The 23,335-nt window shown below is 45.3% G+C and overlaps 1 protein-coding gene and 1 long non-coding RNA gene across 3 annotated transcripts in view; one reads left to right on the forward strand and one right to left on the reverse strand.

Moving 5' to 3' along the window:
* DTNBP1 (dystrobrevin binding protein 1) overlaps positions 1-23,335 on the reverse strand; it is a 121,097-nt gene that overhangs the window by 2,128 nt on the left and 95,634 nt on the right. For both annotated transcript variants that reach the window (XM_075921200.2, XM_089776372.1), the window contains exons 8-9: positions 9,353-9,508; positions 6,127-6,270 (exon numbers count right to left, since the gene is read on the reverse strand). In XM_075921200.2, the coding sequence (XP_075777315.1) occupies positions 6,127-6,270; positions 9,353-9,508 (300 nt within the window). The remainder of the gene's footprint in view (positions 1-6,126; positions 6,271-9,352; positions 9,509-23,335) is intronic.
* LOC149525320 (uncharacterized) lies at positions 18,682-23,284 on the forward strand. The gene is made up of 3 exons (XR_016348851.1): positions 18,682-19,405; positions 20,092-20,260; positions 23,162-23,284. It is a non-coding gene; the product is annotated as an uncharacterized LOC149525320 (long non-coding RNA).

Consider the following 23,335-nt stretch of genomic DNA (forward strand, 5'->3'; position numbering starts at 1 on the left):
AAAATGGTGGGTTGAATGTTGTAGCAATCTTTAGATATCTCGCATTTAATAAGGTACCAATCTGCAATGAAAGTGTTCTTAACATGTAGAGAGTTATCATCCAAGGTTACTATAACATGAAATATGGCAGAATACAGGAAAAAGGAAGCAGGAGACATAGAATTCCTCCTCCACAGAGTTCAGTCACAAATTTAATTAACTAGTATTTTATTAACGAGCATCACCAGCCTGGAAGCATGCCCTCTGGGATGATTGCGCAAGGAAGAGGTTTATCATATCTAGCGCGTAAATATAAATACCTGCAATGTTGGCTACAAGAGTCCAATGTGAACACCTGCTCTCACTTTCTGGTGACATTGTAAATAAGTGGGCAGCATTATTGCCCATAAACAAACTTGTGTCTCTTCGCAACTGGCTGAACAAGTAGTAAAACAGAGTGAACTAATAGGCTGTCAGGTTTTGCATTGTTTTGGAGTGCATCTACATTTGTAAGTTGCACTTTCACAGTAGGGATTATATCGTAATTGCAGACAACACTGAGCTCGGCACCATCTCCACAGCAGGAGGTCAATGGGAGAAAACACTCCCATCAACTTCCCTTACTCCTCGTGAGTCAAAGAGTACCAGCATCGGCTCAGGGTGCCCTCAGCGTTCTCTTTGGCAGGTCCTTACTAAACCTGCTAAATGAAACACCAGAAGATCAATCTCCAGTGTGTTATAGACTTGGCCTTGCTGTCTCAAACTAATCTCACAGAATTAGCACAACCAAAAAATGAGAAAATACATTTTACAGTATCACCTGGAAGTTGCAACAGAGAAGTGGAGGCCATTTTGCCAGGGACTAGGGCAGGAATTGTGTGTCTGTACAGAAAGCCTGTACTCCAAACTGACAAGACAAAGGATAGGAAGAGAAATGGTGGCACAAACCGTGGAAGTGATTTATCAAACAGCATGTCACTGATGAACCCAGAGCTGCATACTCCTCTGCCAATATATCCTATTCCTTAGACCACACTGCTTCTTCACACACTGAATTTTTGCTTATTTGTTTGAACACAAGCTGACTTAGATAGTAGCTGGAAAAATTACACGCAGCATGCATGATGTTCTGGAACAGGCTCCCAACAGAACTTAAGGGTTCCTTTGCTTTTGGTTTGTCTAATAATAGGTGGCTGGTTGTTGTTGTTATGCTCCAAATCTAAATGATTCAGAGTCAGGAAGGAATTCCTCTCACCCCCCTGGTCAGACTAGCAGATACAGGGTGTTTTCCATCTTCTGTAGCATCTGGGTATGGGGTCACTTGCCAGGATCATCTCGTTTTTTAGTGCTTTCTCATGTCCATTCCCATGTTGGTGTGTGTGCACCATGTCCATAGTTGCCAGAATATTTTTCCCCTCAGTGGTATCTGTCAGGCCAGCTCCGATGGAGTCACAATCTCATGGTGCTATACATAAGGGCCCGCTGCCTTCTCCCCCCAGTTCCTTCTACTTGTGACGGTTGCTGGAACTCCTTGCTCTTGCTCTCAGTCCATCTAGAGGCTTCCTATCATTTGGGGATACAGAACATGTTAGTGGATCATCTCAGCAGATCCGTCTTCAAACCACAAATGGTCCACTTGCCTAGATATAGTGAGGGACATTTTCCAGAGGTGGGGAACTCCCCAGATAAACTTGTCAGTGACAGAGTACAACAGGAAGAGTGCAGTTCTGCTCCATCTTTTCTTTGTATTTCCATTTCACTCGTAAACAAACTCTTGTATGGCAACAGGTTGAATGTGTGATCCTCATTTCAGATAACCCTGAGAATCTCCAACAAGTGCTTGATGTCACCAACCAGGCTGCCAACTAGATGGGGCTCTATTCAATGCCAGGAAAATGTGCATCTCTACATATCAAATGCAGTAAAGGGTACTGAATCCAGGTGATGCTGTTCCAGATCGGAGGGGAACCCATGATCTTCGAGGTTGGACAAGCATGCTAACATCTTGGCATATTCACAGGTTTCCACATCCAGTAGACACCTCAGGATACCATTGTCAAGGTCCTGTGAGACATGGCCAAGATTGCCTGTTCCCTATTGGCTCTGTGGCAGAAGATCGACATCTTCAACACTTCCCAATCCCCAGTATTTTACTTTATCCTGAGGGGTCCTGCCATGGCAAAGATACCCTCTTATTAAGGAAGCCATCACCAGACAGCTAGTGAAGAAGTGGATGTTTCTTACCCAAAGAGCCAGCAATGAACTGGTGTATATCTTGCAAAGGCAGGGTGGCACTAATGTCCCTTGAATGGGTGATCTGTGTGATGTTGCAGTGATCACTTAGGCCTTTTGATGTGCCCAGATGATGTGGTGAGGAACATCATGAAGAGTGCTATGCATGATGGCATTAGGAAGCAAATCACCAGGACGCCTCCAACCAAGACGTTACAACCTATGTGAGTGGTTCCCTGGAAGACAAATTTGGAAGAGGTAGGAGAGACTTTGCTTCACTCTGGACTCCTGCCACGTCAATCCCTGTGCCTGGGACCCCAGTGATGAGTAAGTGTTGCAAGAATGCAGAACTGATCAGCAATAGCCTTGGTTGATGTGGCAACTCACATTGTTCGATATCCCTCAAGCACCTAATGGCATCTATCCAAAACACATTGGCTATGTACAGTGCAATCAGGAGAGAAGAACTGGAGTGTCATCAAGAAGTTAAGTTGGAAGTGTATCTGTTACTTTCCCCGATGGATTGTATTTTCTAAGGGACAAGCAATCCTAAATTCTCAAATACTTTAGATAGTCTTTACTTATAGCTATATTTACATCCTTCAAGGTACATTTAGGATATCCTTTATGAGTGAGGTATCCAAATAATTAGATGCTAATATTTTAATTGCATCACAAATTATTAACCTTGATTTGGGATATTGCAGATTACATTCTATATGTATTTTATGAGTTTCAAACCAACCTTTTTACTTTTGGATAATTTACTCAGCTTTACAAACACTCTTCCCTTAATCTGCACATTATATAATCTTAACTTTAATTTTAATAAAAAAAAGTGTAAATCTGTAAGTACTGTCTCTACTAACCATGATTAAATGTAAATAAATACACTAAGGATGTTAAGGGGGATACTTCAAAGTAGCAGCACCACACAGAGCTGACCCAAGGCTCCATGCAGCACTGCCCCTTTGAAATGCCACTGCACCATTTCAAAGCAGCAGCACTGCATGGAGCCTAGGGTCAGCTGGGGACTCTGCAGCTGATCCCGGGCTCCAGCGCAGCATTTCAAAGCACACAGAGCCCCGGGTCAGGTGGGGACTCCCCAGCTGACCCCGGGCTTTGCATGGCATTTCAAAGCAGCAGTGCAGCATGGAGCCTGGAGTCAATGGGGAACTGAGTCCCCTACGAACCCCAGGCTCCATGAGGGCGCTTACCCTTTGAAATGCACAAGAACCCCCACTGGGGACTCTTGTACATTTCAAAGCTTGCACGCCCCATGTAACCTGGGGCCAGCAGGAAGTCCCCAGAGGGGCTCTTGTGCATTTCAAAGAGTAAGTGCCCTCATGGAGCCTGCAATCAGCGGGACTTCAACCCGTGCTGCACGTGAAGTTCCATATTCCTCCTTTGAAATATACATTTCAAAGGAGGAATGCGGAAGTGCCTATCAATTACTCAACTAGTAAATTAGTCATTAGTTAACATCCTTAAAATGCACAGATTAGATGATGCTTTATAACAGGACCCTGTGAATTAAGTTTTAGCAATAAGAATTCAGATTCTTCATACTAAGTAACCCTGTTATAAGTAAGTATTTTTCATATCCAAGGCACAGCTAATCTTGATAATTAACCGTAGCAAATTTTATTTTATCCTCCTTCCCCCACCCACACACTCTGGTTTGTGACAACTTATACTCAGATAGAGGATGGTTTCAAACAATCTTTTACTATCAATGCATTAAGTAAAACACCTACTTTCCTCTGAAGATGCAGTTTGAATATCATTAGGTTTAAAGACAGTTATTCTTGACACCACTTTTCTTAAGAAAATTCTAACTGATTTCTTTTGTGAAATGCATCTTGGTATAAGAACAAAGATTTTTTTACATTTTAGAATAAAATTTTACTATAGAGCAACCAAATATCAATAGTCTCCTAAAACCAACAGCTTGACTGCACAGACATGTTACTATTTGTCAAAAATCTAAGTTGGGGTTTGTTGATCACAAAACTTGAATTAAGTTATCAGATATTCCCAACAATAACAAATATCAGATTTAGTAAGAGGTCCCAGTATATCTCCGTATGTCAAAATATATTGAGAGTATATTAAATAATACTAACAAATTTCAGAAAGTATATAAAGTAATGTAGTTGCTTAAGAATACCAAGTTAGTGCCTGAAAAGCAAAGAGAAATTGAGTTTTGATTTAAAAGTAGGAATGACAGCATTCCTCAGTAGTTTTTAAAGAAAAGTTTATAGCACTACCTGTAAGATGGCTCAGATCAACATGGATCAAAGAACTATATTTTATAAACTACTTAACTCTCTGAATAAAAATTGAGTACAAGTTGAAGAGTACCAGATCATGAAAAACAATTCTGAATGTCTCTGTCTTAATGTAAATTATTTTCTTCAATTAATAAAGTAATATACCTGAATACACCAAGGTACAGAAACTCTAGAAAGGCAATACTGAGTTCCAGCCCAACCCTCTTCCTGTGAGTTTTGACAAACACACTACATCTTTGAGCAGATTCTGTGATGCAAGTGGTCATAGCTTGCTTTTACATGCCAAATTGAAAGCGAAATATGGGGAAAGTAACTAAAGCTGCTATTGCTGAGCTCTCTGCGTGTATACATATGTACATATAAATATTATATACTAGCAGAAATACCAGGCGTAGCCCAGGGAATATATAATAAAAGGTGTGATGAATGAACTACGTCAATTACATTAACATAGCATATTTTATTGGAAATACTTTTCTTATATATTACAGTAAAACTCCATTAGTCCAGCATCCAATGCTCCGGGACTCCTGATGGTCCGGCACCATCAGGAACCTGGAAGTGTTGGAGCAGCCGGACAGGCTTCCCCCATTCAGCTGCTGCTGAAACTGACCAGCAGCTGAATCGGGGAAGCCAGGAGCAGAGCAGCTGGGGTGCTGCCGGGTTGGTCTCGTAGCACTGCCCCTCGGGGCTGCGGGACCAACCCAGCAGCACCCCAGCTGCTCTTGGGGACGCCTGGGACAGAGCAGCTGGAGTGCTGCTGGGTTGGTCCCGCAGCGCCAAAGGACAGCGCTGCAGGACCAACCCAGCAGGACCCCAGCTGCTCTGCTCCAGGGGTCCCCGATTCAGCCGCTGCTGAAACAGATCAGTGGCTGATTCCAGAAAGCCCGGGGCAGAGCTGCTCTGCCCGGGGCTTCCTGGAATCAGCCGCTGATCTGTTTCAGCAGTGGCTGACTTGGGGACCCCTGGGGCAGAGCAGCTGGGGTCCTGCCGGGTTGGTCCCGCAGCGCCGAGGGGCGGCGCTACGAGACCAACCCAGCAGCATCCCAGCAGCTCTATTGCATGCATCCCCGATTCAGCTGCTGCTGAAACTAACCAGCAGCGGCTGAATCAGGGACGCCTGGGGCAGAGCCCGACTATCGTAAGGGGGGGCTATGAGGGGTCTGGAGTGGCATCCCCTCCCATCCTACTCCAGACCCCTCATAGCCCCCCCTTCTGATAGTCCGGCATATCTGATAATCTGGCACCCCCTGGGTCCTAAAGGTGCTGGATTATCGGAAGTTTACTGTACTTTAAGAAATTAACATAGCTAGTGATGTGCTTACAACACACATTTACATTTAACTCATTTCTTGATAATAAAAGGTGTGGAGAATGAACTATGTAAATTACTTTAACAACATTTAAGTAGAATTTTTTTCTTTTATCATAGGGAAAGAATCTCCCAACATGACTGAGATTCTGTAAAACATGCTAACTTTTAGAGAACAGATTAGTAAAAATTATAAATCTATACACAGTGTGAAACAATATACATTATATATTAAAATAATCCTGTGTTATATTAGTGAAAGTACAACTATATAATTTGAAAGGCATTCTCTAACTGTTCATTTCATACCCAATAGGGGAGATAGCATACTATCGTCCTCTCCTCCTGAGTTCAAGAAGACATCTAATGCTTCTTGGTCAGACATGTCCATCAGGTCCATTTGTTCCAGCATGTCCACATTCACCTCCATGGAAGACATACTTCCTATTGGCTCTGCAGCAATAAAATATGAACGAATTGACAATACAGTACATATGCTAGGCAAAGTCCATCAACTTTGTAATGTTATTGCAAAGACTTCCACAATTACCACATTACTATATTGCATCTTTGAATAATAAACAGCTCTTCACAAAATGTAAATGTTGAATATACTGTTAAACAAGGAAACTTGACTATTGATAGGAAACAGCTTTAGTAGTCGCATAGGCTACATCTACACAGCGATCTATTCCAGCATCGCAAAATAGCTATTTTGCGTCTTAAGTGCTCACTGTTCCAAAATCCCTGTAAACCTCATTGCATGAGGTATAAGGGACAGTCTGGAAAAGAGCCTTATTTCAAACGAATATCGAAATAAGCTACACAATTTGCGTAGTGCAAATTGCATAAGTTTATTTCGAGGTAAGGGTGCTGGATAGACACACCCTTAGAAACAAAACAAGGTATAATCTTGATAAAGCAATATCAGTTATATATATAACTTTTTTATATTAACTCTACCACTTTTGATGAACATAGGAAGAGGTCTACCACTTGATCATAAAATACCTTCTCAAAGGCAGTCTCAGAACCTACAAAAGCAGAAAAGAGTTTTCTTGCTCATTGTTTGGGAACGGGCTGCTTTCATTATCTTTGCAAAAAGGTATTTTATCAGCAGTAATATTTGTATTGCAGTAGCTCCCAAAGCTGGGGAGACAAGGATCAGCATTCACATTACACTCTCCCTCAATATCTGCCCATGCAAGGGAAGCTAATGAGTCAAACAGCAGACCAAACTCTGTGATGAATCCTGGTCACATGCCACCTGAAGGATGTTGCGCATATGCTAAGATGACGAAGCCACAATGGAGATCAGAACCCTGTCATCTGGGTACTATAGAAATTCCTATGAAGAGACAGACCCTGTCCAAAGGTGCTTACTATGCAATTTTTCCCCTCCCTGTCACAACTCTATTCCCCACCTCCACAAACAAAAATCTCAAGAAAGAAAAAGTACATGACCAGACAACATATAAGTATCAACGATTATACTTGTGGAGTTGTGAAAGTTGTGAAAACACAAGGAAGAGTTGTAATTCATAGAAGGCAGGTGTTCTTTCTTCCCCCTCAGCCCACCACTATGATCAATGGTAGCAGACAACAGTGCATAGGTGGTGGCCAAAATTACCGACCCTCTGAGTCACATACGGCGATCTTCAGAAGATCAAGAGCACGGCAAGCAGGGCTTGGGGCATCAGCCCTTTGACAGACACCTGCTAGGGCTCAAGGCATCAGCTCTGTGGGTAGAGGGGTCTCCGGGCTTTAGCTCCACTCCTACTGAAGCCCTGAACCTGAAGCAGGTACACGTTGTGGTCATGTGCCAACCCACAGTTTTTGCCAGGTGTGCTGGTCACATTCAGGCACTGGGTCCCCTTCCTGCATGGCAGCTGCTGAGGCTGGCAAGGAAGGAGCTGTAGCCCAGTCAAGGCAAACAGCTGGGAGCTGCAAGGAGAGCCACTGCCACAGCTGCTGCCTCTCCCTGTGGAGCTAACGCAGTGGCCCCTCCCTGTGGTTCCCTTTACATGTGGCACTAACACCTGGGAACTGCAGGGAGGGGCCACTCGGGTAAGGGGAAGGTGTGACTCAAGCTGTTGGGGGCAGGAAACCTTTAAATTGTGTCCTCCAACTCTCAGGAGGAACCAGTTGTCTCTGTCAGAAGACCCTATCCTCACCATATAACCACTGCCTCCCCTCTCCCCCGTAGGTGGACAAAAAGGAAGGGGAAGCCCTGCAAGTCACACTTAAACTGTAAAAGAGCTGTTTAGCCATCCTGACCTAGACAAATGTCCAATGTATTGCCCCATATGGAAATATTAAAGGAAAGTACAAACTTTTTATCAGAATCAGTATAATGCCAACAGTTAACGATGGCACCAAATTTTCAAAGAAACATCTTTCTTTTAACAACATTTTAAAATGTTCAGGTACTCGCAGCTGCCCCCAAAAGAAGTTTGTGCTTTAACTCTGCCTCAATAATAATACCTCAAATAGCATCAAATGTTAGTAATGACTAACATTATCATTTTATAGCTTCATATGAAATCTTATTTACTCTTTGTTTTGCAATAAAACTCAAGACTACCTGAAGTATGCATATTACTACAGTCTCAAACAATACTGATGTTATTAGGAGGGATGTTAAGGACTAGTCGACAATCCGATAAGCAAATGCTTATCGGATAGTAAATCGACTAGTTGATCCTCCCTCCCCTCCCCCCCCGCTGTCTCTTATCGTATAAAGGAAGGAATGGTAAGGGGGGGAAGAAGGAGTACTTCAAAGCCTCAGCGGTTCAAAGGGGCAGCGCTGCACAGCTGAGCCCGGGATCAGCTATGTGGCTGTCACACATGGAGCCCAGGATCAACTGGGGACTCCCCAGCTGATCCCGGGCTCCAGTGAGGCACCCAGCTGACCCCAGGTTCTGGGGAAATGTTGCATGGAAACTGCAGTCATCTGGGGAGTCCCCAGCTGATCCTGGGTTCCGCTGAAATGCCACAAAGAGCCCGGGATCTGCTGGGGAATCCCCCACTGACCCTGGACTCCATGCTGCGCTGCCACTTTGAAATACACAAGAGCCCCCCTAGGGACTCTTGTACATTTCAAGGGGGAATGCAGAATTGCCTATCTACTAGTCACTGGAAATTCCAATGACTACTTGACTAGTAAATTAACCATTACTTAACATCCTTAGTTAGTATGTGAATGGAAATGCAACCTTACTCCTTCCTTTGATCAATTTGTTTTCCAAGTACAGCATATATACCCATCTTTCACATCTGCAGCACAGTAAGATACTGTACTCAGCAATAATTATGTTGTTCCTTGACTAGCGTTGGTACTGCATTAGAAAACAAAGAACAAAAAGATATGCCCATTTCGCTCGCCTAATACATTGCATTGCAACATTTACTTACCATGCACTTTACCAATAACAGTGTCAAAATAAAACCAAGTGCCAAAGAAAACAGAAACAATCCTCTTGCTACTCTTCTAGTTGTGGGTCTATGGATTAAGTGGGGGCATTTCAAAACTTGCCTCGTCTATCTGCTATCTGCAGGTATCCTGTAGAAAGGTATTGCTCCATGTCCTGCTGGAAGGCTTCTTCAAAGAACTTCTGACGCTCCTTTAGCTTCATCTGTTGGGTATGCTCCATATCCAAAACCTTCTGGGCATGCTCAGCATCTAGCTCAGCTGAAGACAAAGAAAAAAAGAGATACACCATTAATAATGTAGAAACTTTTGTAAGTGTGTCTCTTTTCAGAACTACCTGGACATATATTGTGTAAATACGTCTTCTGAATCATACAGAGTCATATTTAAGAGAGTGTGACTATACAATAAAGGTATCTCCTCACCTTGAAACATTTTCTCTAACTTTCTAGGCAATTTGTAAAGTACACATTTCTTATTCAATTCAACAGTTCAAATTAAATTTACCTTATCTGCCACACAACTGATCACTCATCATCATAGTCATTGAATTGTGAGACCTACAGGTTACACAGGTTTGAATCTTGATATACAGTAATTTATAAGGGCAATAATGACAAGATGTTATAGCATCATTTCTGCACTTCCTGAGTATTTGAGAGGCTGTTTTCAAAATCATAACTCATCATCTACATAAGTCAGATATGCTATGCTACAAGGTACTACAACCAAATGCCCTTTACTAAATTGACAGTATCACTTCAGATTTCTTAAAATGAATAAAGCGCAAGAATTATTGAGTACAGACTTCAAGTAATGACAGTGTCAGAGTACTGCTGAGGAAAAAAAAATCAGCAATGATGGCGGCATTATGCATATTTATTAAACAAATTAATGCCAGGATGTTATAGTCATAATTTTTGTGTCTGCAGAGTGGATACAGCTGTACCCACTTTGAAACTTCAAGGTAATCATGCTCACATGAAAAAATAACCCATCCGCTTACTCCCCATTGTAACAGGATAAGGAGGTACTCTTATTATAATTCTCGTAACAAGAACTTAGCTCAAATATTGATGGATGAGATGACTTAACTTAAAATATCAGTAGAAAGTAATATAATTACAAAGAAAATTTAAAGGTTTAAAGACTGAGCACTTTTCACACCAAACTTAGAGAAATCTTATAGGAAGTCTAGAAAATTAATACTACTTGTCACCAGTGCTCTACGTGTGCTCAAGACTTGGAGCAAATGGAAGAGAGATGCTTAAAACATCCCAAATTTCCAAACATATAGGTACTTTGAAAGATATGTCTAAGAAAGATATGCATGTGACACACCATGCAAAAAGGCAGTTTAATGTGCCCATCAGAAAACAAACAACCTCTTACTGTACAACTATGGAGAACCTTCATGTAGCAAATCTCATTTTTCCACTACACACAGAGTGGATAAGAATAGGAAGAACCTATGAAGATGTACAGACCTGGTGTACTTTGGAGCCAAACTATATGAAGGCTGAGAGTTACAATGCATTGTGTATTTGGACACAAAAGGTAAGGGAATTACATAGCATGGAGCCTTTCCCCTACTCATGTTGAGTCCAAGTGATTCACAGTCCATCCTACGGCTGAAGTAGCAACTACAGAGTTCAACTGAACCAATGAATGGTCAACTGCAAATGTGGAAAAAGTCTGTTACATTCTGACCGCTACGTACAAAGTATCTGAGAATTCACACCTCAGTTGTTTCAAGTTGCCTGTTTGCAGTGCAGGCTCGGGGGGGGGGGGGGGGGGGGGGGGGAGGGGGAAGGGAATGACATATTTGTGAATAATCTCTTAAATGTAAGGACTGGAAAAATAATCTTACTATACCTATAAAAAAGTTTTTCCTGCAGGATGACAGAGTGACATCATCTTGTCACTCTGGCATCCTATCCCTCCCCTTTCCCCAATGCTGGCTGCACACCATGCCTCCCTACTCCCCTGTAGTTGGTAGCTGGGAGGAGAGTGTGAGGCACAAAAGGCTTCAGAGCAGCTCCCCCTCTGACAGCCGAGAGGAGAGCACGGGGCATGCGAGACCTCAGAACAGCTCCCAAGCCCCCGGGGGTTAGAGGCAGAGCAGAGCCTGAGGTGGCCTTGGCCTGGAGAGGGAGGGTTAAGATTAGCCTACAGCAGGGTGGGGGGAGGAGAAAGGGTGTGGGATAGTGTAGCTGAGGGAGACTGGGGAGGGAGGGGGAGAGAAAGGGCACTGGGCAGTGCAGTGGGAGGTGGTGATGGGGGAAGGAGAAGGGGCCTGGGTTGGTGCGGCCAGCCCAGCCCTCCTTGGTGGCAGGGGGGAGAGCATGGGGCCTGACAAGGCCTTGGAGCAGCCCCTCTCCTGCTCCCTCCAAGGCTAGAAGGAGAGAGCCAGAGTAGCACAGCCCTGGCAGCCAGGAGAGGGGGGAGAATGAGAGGCCAGGGCTACCGCAACTGCCAACCCTCTCCCTGCCTACTGGTGAGCATAGTGAGCAGTGGGCACTGCCCCATAGTGTGTTAATTAAAAAACTGGATTCAGCAGAAACTGTTGGGTAAGCTCCCTATTTTTCAGGAAATTTTTCTATTTATTAGTAGAATCATAGAGCTGGAAGAGACCTCAGGAGGTCAAGTCCAGCCCCCTGACCAAGGCAGGACCAATCCCAACTAATCAACCCAGCCAAGGCTTTTTAAATCTCGGCTTGACAAACCTCTAGGGATGGAGATTCCACCACCTGTAGCCAGACACAAAACCCCATCTTGTTTTTCCACGAGCCCCATCTTGTTTCCCCCCGCCCCAGAGAGCAAGAGAAAGGCAGTCAGCCTTTGATGCCCTGGGAACACAGGTTTGCTGCCTGTCCCTGACTCTACCATAAACAGAAACCAGACAGTAAATGGGCTAGCTGACGACCCGGGGCCTCCCGTCGCCCTGATGGCTAGTACCAGTAATTGACACGCCTGCACTGTCCCAGAGAGGAATCTTCGCCCATCACATACTAGAGGTGCCCATTGTCTGCATTTTCCCAGGTGTAAATTATGCTTTGCACCCTTCGTGGGAAACTTGGCATTCAAAGCCATTTTTCCTTAATGGCCACTTGAGCCCAGGAAGAAGCCTACATGACCCAAGGGGTATAAAAGAGGTTCAGCAGCCCACCCTATTGGAGCTCCAATCATCTATACCTGCTGGCAGGTATTGATTGTCTCCCGAGGTCTGTGGGACACCCAACCTCGCCCTACTTCTTCCCGAGGGATTGAGAGAAAGACGCTGGCCACGCCAAGTCTGGAACGCAGGGGTGAGAATATATACCTGCTATGTGTCTATTTTGCATGCATTTAATAAGAGCTCAGAGAACCAAAGGGTTTCATGGTACCTGTAAGTCTTATTAGTGTAATTTCTGTCCTGTCCTTTGTAGTGTCTGTGTTATCTGTAACACAGTAGTAGCATTTAACAACTAAGTTTACCCTGTAACAATAAATAGTAACTGTTTAAGCTTTAACCTGACTCCTTCAGTTGCTGTAACAGAACCAAGCACAATTTAAAAGAACTTCAGCCGGTCATAAGGGACTTACTGCCCTGACCGTCGGCTGACACCACCTCCCTAGGTAACCCATTCCAGTGCTTTCCTAATATCCAACCTAGACCTCCCCCACTGTAACTTGAGACCGTTGCTCCTGGTTCTGCCATACGTCACTCCTGTGAACAGCCTTTCTCCATCCTCTTTGGAACCTCCCTTCAGGAAGTTGAAGGCTGCTATCAAATCCCCCCTCAGCCTTCTCTTCTGCAGATTAAATAAACCCAAATCCCTCAGTCTCTCCTCAAAGGTCATATGCTCCAGCCCCCTTATCATTTTGGTTGCCCTCCGCTGGACCCTCTCCATATCCTTTCTATAGTGGGGGGGGCCTAGAACTGGACATAATACTCCAGATGTGGGCTCACCAGAGCTGAATAAAGGGGAATAATCACTTGTTTAGATCTGCTGGCAATGCTCCTCCTAATGCAACCTAATACGCCATTAGCCTTCTTGGCTACAAGGGCACACTGTCGGCTCATATCCAGCTTCTCGTGCATTGTAATCCCTGGGTCCTACTTAGCCAGTCGGTCCCCAGCCTGTAACAATGCTTGGGATTCTTCCATCCTAAGTGCAGGTCTCTACACATGTCCTTGTTGAACCTCATCAGATTTCTTATGGCGGCTGGCCCAATCCTCTAATTTGTCTAGGTCACTCTGGAACCTATCCCTGCCCTCCAGTGTATCTACCTCTCCCCCTAGCTTAGTGTCATCTGCAAACTTGCAGAGAGTGCAATCCATCCCCTCATCCTGGTCATTAATAAAGATGTTGAACAAAACTGGCCCTTGAACTAATCCTTGGGGCACTCTGCTAGAAACCGAACGCCAACCTGACATCAAGCAGCTGATCACTACTCATTGGGCCCAACAGTCTAGCCCAGCGTTTCCCAAAAAATGCCGGGCCTCAGCGTACCTGGTGGCTGCCGCCCTTAGGCCGATTGACCCATCTGGTCAAATCGGGCCCCGCGCCCCTGCACCCGGAAGTGCCGGCGAGTTAAGAGCCGGGCCCTGCTCCAGCGCTATGTGGAGCTGGGTCTCTCCCCAGCTCTGCCTGGAGTGGGCCCCGCCCCCAGAGCGTCCCCTCGGCCCCGGATGTCTCTGCCACGCGCGGCTCCTCCTCGCCGCCCATGCGTGGCGTTGCACGTAGGCGGGGAGGACGTGACGTCACGGCCTGGGGTTTTGAAACCCGCGCGAGGCATGTGGCAGGGCCTGACTGGCTCCGGGTTCGGCCTCCGGGGCCTGAGCGCGGACCCCGGCCCCGCAACGGGGAAAGAGAAGGTGGGAACCGGCTCGTCCGGCGGCAAGGAAAGGAGAAGGGTGGGGAGAGGGGCGGAAGGAGAAGGGGCTTGGGAGGGAAAGGCACCAAGGGACAGGGGTGCAGGAGAGAGACACAAATGCCAGGGGGCCAAGTGCAGACCATGAGGGAAAGGGCAGGAGGGGCGGTGTCAGTGGGAGAGGGGACATGGTGATGCTGGGAGAGGAGAGGGGAAGGGCACTGGGGGCTGGAGGGGGAGGTGCTGGGAGGAGGCTTGAGAGAAGGGATGGGCATGAGGAAAGTCAGGATGGAACAAATTTTGTGTGAGGGCACAGAGGGGCAGGAGGGGAATGGGGCAGAGACTGGTGAGGGGGTGGGTATTAGGGGGAAAAGGAGGCACCAGGAGGGTGCAGGGCTATGGGAAGGTGCAGGTGCCAGGGGATTCTGGGGTGAGGAGGAGGAGAGAGCTGGCCACCGGAAGCAGAACTGGACGGGGGAATCAGGGCAGGCTGGGGATATTGAAGGGCCGGTGGAAGCAGGGCTGCCGGGGGGTGTGAGGTTGGGGGCAGGGAGCTGGCCAGGTAAGATGTGGGCGGGGTGGGAGAAGTGGCCGCTGGAAGGAGGGCTGGACGCAGGCAGCGGGGCTGGCCAAGGGGGATTGGGAGGAAAAGCTGGGGAGAACTGGCTGCCAGGGAGGGGGTTGGGGGAAGTGGGGCTGGCCAGAGGCGCAGCAAGGGGAGCAGGGGGGAGGAATGAATCAGCCTGCAGGGAGTGGGACTGACCGACCCCGTTCACCCGCCTCCCCACCCACAAAGCACGAGTTAGTCTGGCACAGGGATTCTACTGTCGTCCCCCCCCCCCACACACCCACACACACAAACCCCTCGAGTAGTTGTGAACTATTTGGCTGGTAGACACACTCATGCAGCCTGAGCACATTTACCAGCCAGGCAGTTTGAAACTACAAACTGATACATCTAGTAATAATACAACTTACCTACTGAGAAAATACCAGCCATGTTATATGTCTGGTATTTTCTTAGTTTGTTTTTCATGTGTTTATATTTTTGGGCTGCAAAAAGCAGAACTGAAAAAAAGGTTTCCAATTAAAGTAAAAAGTTTGAGAAACCCTGGTCTAACCAGCTTTCTGTCTGTCTTACAGCCCATTTATCCAATCCATATTCCTTAACTTGCTGGCAAGAATATTGTGGGTGACCATATCAAAAGCTTTGCTAAAGCTGGCACTGGGAGATTTGGGAGAACCAGAAGCAACTTATTTGAATATTCATAATTTGATTAATGAATATGCAAATATGCAAATGAACATTGCTGGTCCTCCAAAAGTTTGTGAATGGAGTTACTGGTCCCCGTGTCAAAAAGTTTGGGAACCCCTGGTCTAGCCAGCTTTAAGTCCATCTTACAGTCCATTTATCCAATCCATACTCCCTTAACTTGCTGGCAAGAATATTGTGGGAGTCTGTATCAAAAGCTTTGCTGAAGTCAAGGTATATCACATCCACTGACTTCCCCATATTCACAGAGCCAGTTACCTCATCATAGAAGGTAATCAGATTGGTCGGGCATGACTTGCCCTTCGTGAATACATGAAGGTCAAGTCTGAGTTGCCATAACAAAAACCATGGGGTGTCTAACATCTGTTAGGAGGGTGCTTGAAAATACAGTGGGATAGCTATCTTGCAGCATGATTGTGGATGAGGAAAAGGTGCTCCCCAGATTGTACAGAACCAAAACAGAAATTTGTAATTTACCTAACATTAGTGAGAGGGATCTAAGCAAAGGATCAAATACTAGTTCCAGATGTATTAGATGGGGTTTGGTTTAGTAACAGCAGTTTGTAAGCTAATATGTAAAGTTTTATCAGGGTCAGTTGGTGTCTGATCTGCTTAAAAAGTAAAAGACGACAACAAAGTTGTCAAGGAAATCTTTAAAATTATAAGTAAAGCTATGTGGAGATAAAAGGGCAGAGGTGAAGTGCACGCAGGAAAAAATTACAAGGTAGCTTTGAATTTTCATTTAAGTTTAAACAAAAGACAACATTACACTGTCATTTTGTATGATAAATATCACTCAAGCTAGATTCTTTGTCTTGACATTTCTTCTCTTTCAAACAGAAGATTCTGCTGGCAAAGGGTGTCAATTCAGTGAGTTAAACGTGATAGCACTGATGCTGTTAAACCAGGTGCCAGCTCTTGCCCAGTCTGTAGGGGTAAGCTGAGTACTAACAAACTCAAAGATAGAAACCAAACCAGCTCTCTTATACGTTAGTTTTGTTCAGAACAGGCATTAGTCTTATAAAACAGTATTTAATGTTTAAACTCTATGCAATGCTCGTAAATTGCTCCATGCATTAATCCCACTTCTCATATCCATATTCCATGCAAAAAAAAAAATTAAAAAATTTGCATTGCAGCTTTGAAAACATTTGCTTCAAACTTCTGAATCCAGACAAAAATTATTTGTGCCCCCATCCATTCAGGAGACCTATGAAGATTAAACAGCTCATTAAGGAACATCATCATGATACAAAGGATTGGTGAGTGACCCTATCACACTTTTGGAATGCTTCAGGCAAAGGAGTTATGAAACCTTTTGCTTAAGTGATCTGCCAAACTGTCCTGGGCTTTTAGTTCGATTCGGTGAATCAACAGAAACGACAGAATCATCATTCCACAGATTGCTTCTTGACATATAGGAGAAGGTCTTACACCCTCCCCCTCAGCTTATATAATGCATCGGTATTATATTTTAAAATCTGGGTATTGGTGTCCAAAAGCATGGACTGGAATGCCTTACAGGCTAAACACATAGCTTTTAATTCAAACCTATCTATGTATAACCAAGACTCCATCCAAGATCACATGCCCTGAATCCAGACAACCCATAATATTTTCTGACATTTTTTACTCTAATGGTAATGCAGGGTTTCATTTTGTACTTAAAATAGAGAAGTATCCAAGCAATAAATGACATTTACGCAACCTCTAATGATTTCAACTTTCCAGTTTTTCCTCTTTGCCTGAACTGCACTTCTGCTGTTTAAATCAACACTGATCAAAGCTAACAGTCACATGCAGCAGTGACTTAATTCTAATATTTTTCCCCAAAAGGGAAGAATAAAATCAGAACATTTTAGTTGAAGTACTATAATAAGCCTGTTCTCTAAGCCCAATTACTGAGAGTTCACTGTAAAACCTTCTGATGTGATTTCACACTTCTGCCAGTTACAATAAAATTCACCTAGGCTAAGCAAAAGGAAACTGCTGCACCAAAGATTTGTTTGTTTTCAATAATACTAGTGATGCATGAAAACATTCAGCAAATGTGGAACAGAAAACACATGCATTGTTCCCTTTCCAAAACCATTTTGAATCCAGTTTGCATCTTATGGGCTGTACAAAAGCAATTTATAAAAGAGCTGAGTGGAGCTGACATTCACCTTTCAAATTCTTATATAAAGAAAAATATGGGTCATATATTGCCATAGATCCATACATGAACTCCCACTGATGTTTAACTCATGCTTCTTTAGAGATTATGGCTTCTTTTTCTCCACCATAAAAAAAGAACAGTACTTTAGCATTATAATTCCCAGCAATACTTCCATGTACAGAGAAACAAGATGGTACAAACAAAATACTACCTTGTAATTAGATCCAGGCCTGCAGAAACCGTAAGTTTAGAACAAAGGCAAACAATTACCAGTGCAATTGTATTACCTAGTATGAGACACTGTTTATGATTCTTTTTAATTTGCATTTCTAATATCCTTTAGGATTCTGAACATATGGTTTCACTTTCACTATAAAGTTAAAATCTTTGCAACCAAGGCTTTCAAGACTATTTTCTGTTTCATGCTATTAAAAGCTTTCCTTACAATTGAGCTCCATTCCTAAAAAGTATAATATATATCCCAGTGCTTTGAAGAGTTCATGATTGAAATGGGAAGCAGCAACTACAAACATTCCACACAGCTGCTTATCCATCTAGCAGGAGATCAAATGCATCTTTATGATACCATATCTCTGATTAAGAAAAGTTAGTTCTATTTCCAAATTTCCAACATGGCAGCCCAGTGTTCTATGAAACTAATAAATGGCTTTAATATTTCTGACTTCAATTTGTAAAACAAAACAAAAAATGTTTGACGTGAACACCTCTGAGAGCATCCTGTTCTCAAGGTTGTCAATATGCTTCCTCTTATCCCTATTAGGGAAGTGAAAAAATATCAAGCTACCAAAATAGTAGAATTTCTACAATGCAGAAAAAGACAAAAGTGTTTAATAAATATTTCTGTTCTATATTGGGAAAAAAACAAGATGATATTTCATCATACAGTGGTAGGTAACACACTTTCCATTCCATGAGTATCTCCAGAGGATGCTAAACAGAAGCTACTAAGTTGGACATATTAAAATCAGCAGATCAAGATACTGGCATCCAAGCATTTTAAAAGAGCAGGCTGAGGAGCTTGCTGGACTATTAATGTTGACTCTCAATAAGTTGTGCAGCACTGGGGAAGTTCCAGAAGATTAGAAGGCAGAGTTACTTAAGGCATTGTTTAAAGATGGAGAGATAATACAGGCAGTCCCCGGGTTACGTACAAGATAGGGACTGTAGGTTTGTTCTTAAGTTGAATTTGTATGTAAGTCGGAACTGGTACATATTGTAGGGGAAACTCTAGCCAAACATTTTTTTTAGTTTTGGATAGCATAGGGAAAGGTTAACTCCCCTCTAATGTTTGTTTTGCTGTCTGTTCCCCTGTTCAGAAGATTTCACATCTATTTCTGTCCCTGTGACAAACTCAGGACTAAAGGAGTAACTCATCAAATACCAAACAGCTCTGCACCATGCTTTGAGCTAATCGCTTTATTTCCACACACCACCCAGGGTTCTAGGAGGAGGGTCCTTTTTTTGCTAACACAATGAGGCCAGCACTTTGTTTGTTTTGGTGGAGTCTTTGTTTGCCCAGGGAGCCCAGCATGTATAGGGGGAGGAGGGGAAAGGTGGGAATAATAGGGGGCGGAGAGGCTGCTTTTGTCCGCTGATTTGGCAGCCTGTTGCCGGGGGCAGCCAGGTTGCTGGGGGGAGGGAGGCAGCTTGTTAGTTGGGGGAGGAGGGCACCTTGTTGCTGGGGGAAGGAGGGCATGCAGGCTGCGAGGCCGCAGCAGGCATGGGGAGGCACTTTTCCTCCGCTGGCAGCTCTGCGGGACACCTTTCCCAGTGGCCAGTTGCTGCTGCAGGCAGAAGCCAGAGCCGGAGGAGCCAGCCAGAGGAGGAGGAGGTGGATCCTAGGATCCAGGTGAGTGAGCCTCTGGGATGTATAGAGGGGGGGTGGAGAGGGAAGAAGGGGGGTGGAGGGGGAAGACGGGCTGAGGCTGGCCAGCGACGGCCGGGGGGGGGGGGGGGGCAGGCTGCGAGACCGCGGCTGGCAGCGGACTTGGGGAGGCGCGTTTCCTCCGCTTTGCAGGACCCCATTCCCTACGGCCAGTTGCTGCTGCTGCACCTAGGCTCCACGTGTGAGCGAGCCCCGGCATGTATAGAGCGGTGGAGGGGGAAGAAGGGGGGTGGAGGGGGAAGACGGGCTGAAGCTGGCCGGCGACCAGGGAGCAGGCTGCGAGACCGTGGCTGGCAGCGGACTTGGGGAGGCACGTTTCCTCCGCCCAGCAGCTCTGCGGGACCCCATTCCCTAGGCCAGCTGCTGCTGCAGGCGGAGACCAGTCAGAGCCGGCAGGAGGAGGAGATGGATCCCAGGATCCACGTGAGCGAGCCCCGGGGATGCTGCTGCGCATGTGCGGCAGTTGCCTCACCCCCGTTCGTATCTAGGGATCCGACGTAAGTCGGATCCACGTAAGTCGGGGACTGCCTGTATATAGCAAAGGGAGGAGGCAGCATAGAAAGGAACAGTGGAGTGTACTGGAAAGAAAAAGGGTAGACATTATTTAGTACACACACAGCTTCCTAGATTCCCCCATTCTTTTGCCACAGATAAACTGTCTTGGATTCTGGATGTGGAAGAGATCCTATCTAGGAATATTTTGAAGACATTCTTTCCCTGGGTAAAAAAGAAAAACGTATCAAGTGTAAACAGTGCAAGATGATGATGCAGAGGCTACCTGCAAGAATGATCCATCATAAGAGAAACTACTTATTTAAAGTAAATGATGTGCATGATGATGCAGATATGTCAGGAGAACAACATAGATCAACTTAGCAGTGTATCACTCTTCAAGACACTCTTTATGCCTGTGGTCACCAACCTGTAGAACACGATAGACTGGTCAATTTTGGGGGTACAACTAGTTGATCACGAGGTGTTCCAGCCCCCCCCCCCCCATTTCCTCCAAAAAGGAGCCTGTGCTGGCGCTACCTCCTGGGAAAATGGAGGTAGCACTGGCTTCCTGCAGCACGGGGGGGGAGCGGGGTAGGAGGAGGAGGTCGTCCCTGGCTGCACGCCAGATCCAGCGTCTTAGCAAGTGCGCATGCTGCTCCTCCTCACCCCAAAACAGCCGGCATACTTCCTAAAAAGCCGGATCTGGCATACAGCTGGGGACTTCCTTCCCCATACTGCCTGCCTGCCTGCACCAGGGGGAGGATAAGTCTCTGGCTGCGCGCCAGCTCTGACTTCTCAGGAAGCGCACTGGCTGTTTTAGGGAGGAGAGGAGCACTCGCGCATGCCACAGGATCCCCAGGTACTGGCCAAGCTCTCCCTGCCCCCTTCCTGTGGCCAGACCCCGCAACAGCACCCTGCCCCAACCCTCACGAGTACCCTTCACAGGCTCCCACCAGCAACCTGAACCTTACCCCCTGCCCAAACCCCCACCAGCACCTTGACCCTTGGCCAGACACACACCAGCACCCTGATCCTGCCCCCTCCCTCCTGGACAGACACCTACCCCCATGCTTGCCTCTGTACCCTATTTTTCCACCCAGATTCTGCACCCCACATCCCTATCCCACTAACTAGCAGCTCTGTCCTGCACACTGGATCCCTCATTTTGGCCCTACCTCAGAGTGTAGAGAGGGCCCACAAATTCCACTAACCTTGGAACTCCTGAAGAGTTAATCTGGCCTGAAACTCAGCCCTACCTACCCTACCTACAGGACTGAAGTGCCAGGAGAATGAGGTGTCTCAGTTGGGGCCACATCAGTGAGGCTTTGGGGGTTTGGGTTTTTTTTTGCATCTCACTTGTGTGGTCCCTGACTGATTTTTCTGTGGGTCAGTGACCTCTGACACTAAACAGGTTCCCTGGCCCTCTCATAAATAAAGACAATGCTGAAACATCGTGTGTCTGACATACTATTTTATTTAAAAATGAAGCCTGTCCAATAAGCCCCCATCTGGCCATAGCATCTTAATACTCCTGCACACATACCCAGACTCTGAGCCTACCATACACCAGAACCCCCTGTCCTGAGCCTCTCACACCCCCAAACTTCTGCACCCCCACATCCCCAGTCTTCGGCCACAACACTCCTGCACAATCCACAATTGCAAATCTGTCTCCTGAGCCCATCATACTCCCAACATCCCTGCCATGAGCCCCTCAGATCCCCCCAACACAAACTCCTACACCCTCACATCCACAAGCCTGTGACTTGCTCAGTACCCCAACCTTCCACTTGAGCCCAACACTCTCCAGCCTGGAGCCCCCTCCCTGAGCCAGCATTCCCTTCTCCACTTCCTCCTCTACCCAAATTCCCTTCCAGAGCTTGCACCTCTCACCCCTTCCCACACCCAAATCCCTCATTCCCACCCCAGAGCCCACACCTCCTGTCAACCTAGTGAGAGTGAGTAAGGGCTAGGCACAGCAAATGATAGAGAGGAGGGAGACAGAGAGGGCGGGGCCTCAAGGAAGGGATGGGGTAGATCTTGGCTTCCCCTGACATTTAAAAAGTGATCTTGGGTGTAAAAAGGTTGGAGACCACTTCTCTAAGCCTTTTAGTATAAGTGTAATTTAATAAGTAAATTCCCAAGCTATTTGCTATTTTGGATGTTGCTACAAAAAAAAAGTTTAGCTTAGCTAATTCTTATGGCTTCTTTAATTATTTAACTAGATTTAGAATCTATCACTCAAGTGTACAGTACAGAAAGCTGCAGTAAGAGAAATCTAGAGTTACCAGTTGCCACTCAGTGTCATTTTCTTATTTTATATTACAAAATACATGCTGCTTATTTTGGAACATCATAGCCACAGACCGTAATAATGATGCCGTAAGTCTATTCCCTATTTTACTTCAAGCACAACTCAGCTTTCCCAAGAGAACCCCATCCTACACTTGTTTTCAGTTGGGCTTACTTGAAAATTAAGTGCATTCTAATCACAATCTTAGCTTTTTTGGCAACTTGGAATCATATCTGCATCAAAATGACAGTGGGATTGGGAAGATAAGAGCTAATTGTATACGTTTTAAGGACATAGTACATTTAGTCCTGGTCTATGCTAGGAGTTTAGGTCGAATTACACCACATAAGATCAATTTTCTAAACAATGAGTCCACGCTACCAAGCCTATTCGGTTGACATTAAAGGCCGCTAAAGTCTATTTCAGTACTCCTGATTTTTTGAGAAATTAAGCTAAATTCGACCTTGTATGGTCAACTTTATGGGAATATGGACCAGTGTGGCAAAAGTCAACATTCTCAGCCTCCAGGAGACATCTCAGTGCCCCACTGTAATTGCTCTGGCGAGGACTTGTGACTCTACTGCTCTCCAGGTGAATAGGAAAAGCCCCAGGAAAATGTAAATTTCACTTCCTGTGCATGTAACCGTGTAGCTTTAGACAATGTAATGTGCTTCAGTGTACCTTACCAGCTATCCTTTCTGACTTGCAGAAAGGTACAGCCTTGTGTTGCTGGTAAAGATGCATTAAGAAGGCTGTTTGTGTGGGGTTTTTTTTATTAATATTAAACCAGAAATAGACCAAAAGGGTCTATTTGTCACTATTGTCACTCTTTTACCATTAGGCTGGTTTTCTTTTTTTAATGTAAGAATAGGTTTTGTACTAGACCTGTTTTTACAAAAGCAACAATGTAATTTTTATTTGTGTGAGTGCAGAATGAGAGCCGTATGTTAAAAGATAAGTGTGGAGGCTATCACTGGACCAGATGTTTAAAGGAGGAGCCAAGGACAGACAAAGGATCCAGAAGATTGTTGTATATGCGTAGTGAGATGCAGATGAAGGGCAGATTGATGACTATAAAAGATAAGGTAAGCACCTATCAATTGGGA

This window comes from Pelodiscus sinensis, chromosome 2, assembly GCF_052426305.1.
Source record: "Pelodiscus sinensis isolate ZL-2025 chromosome 2, ASM5242630v1, whole genome shotgun sequence".
Taxonomy (NCBI): Eukaryota; Metazoa; Chordata; order Testudines; family Trionychidae; genus Pelodiscus; species Pelodiscus sinensis.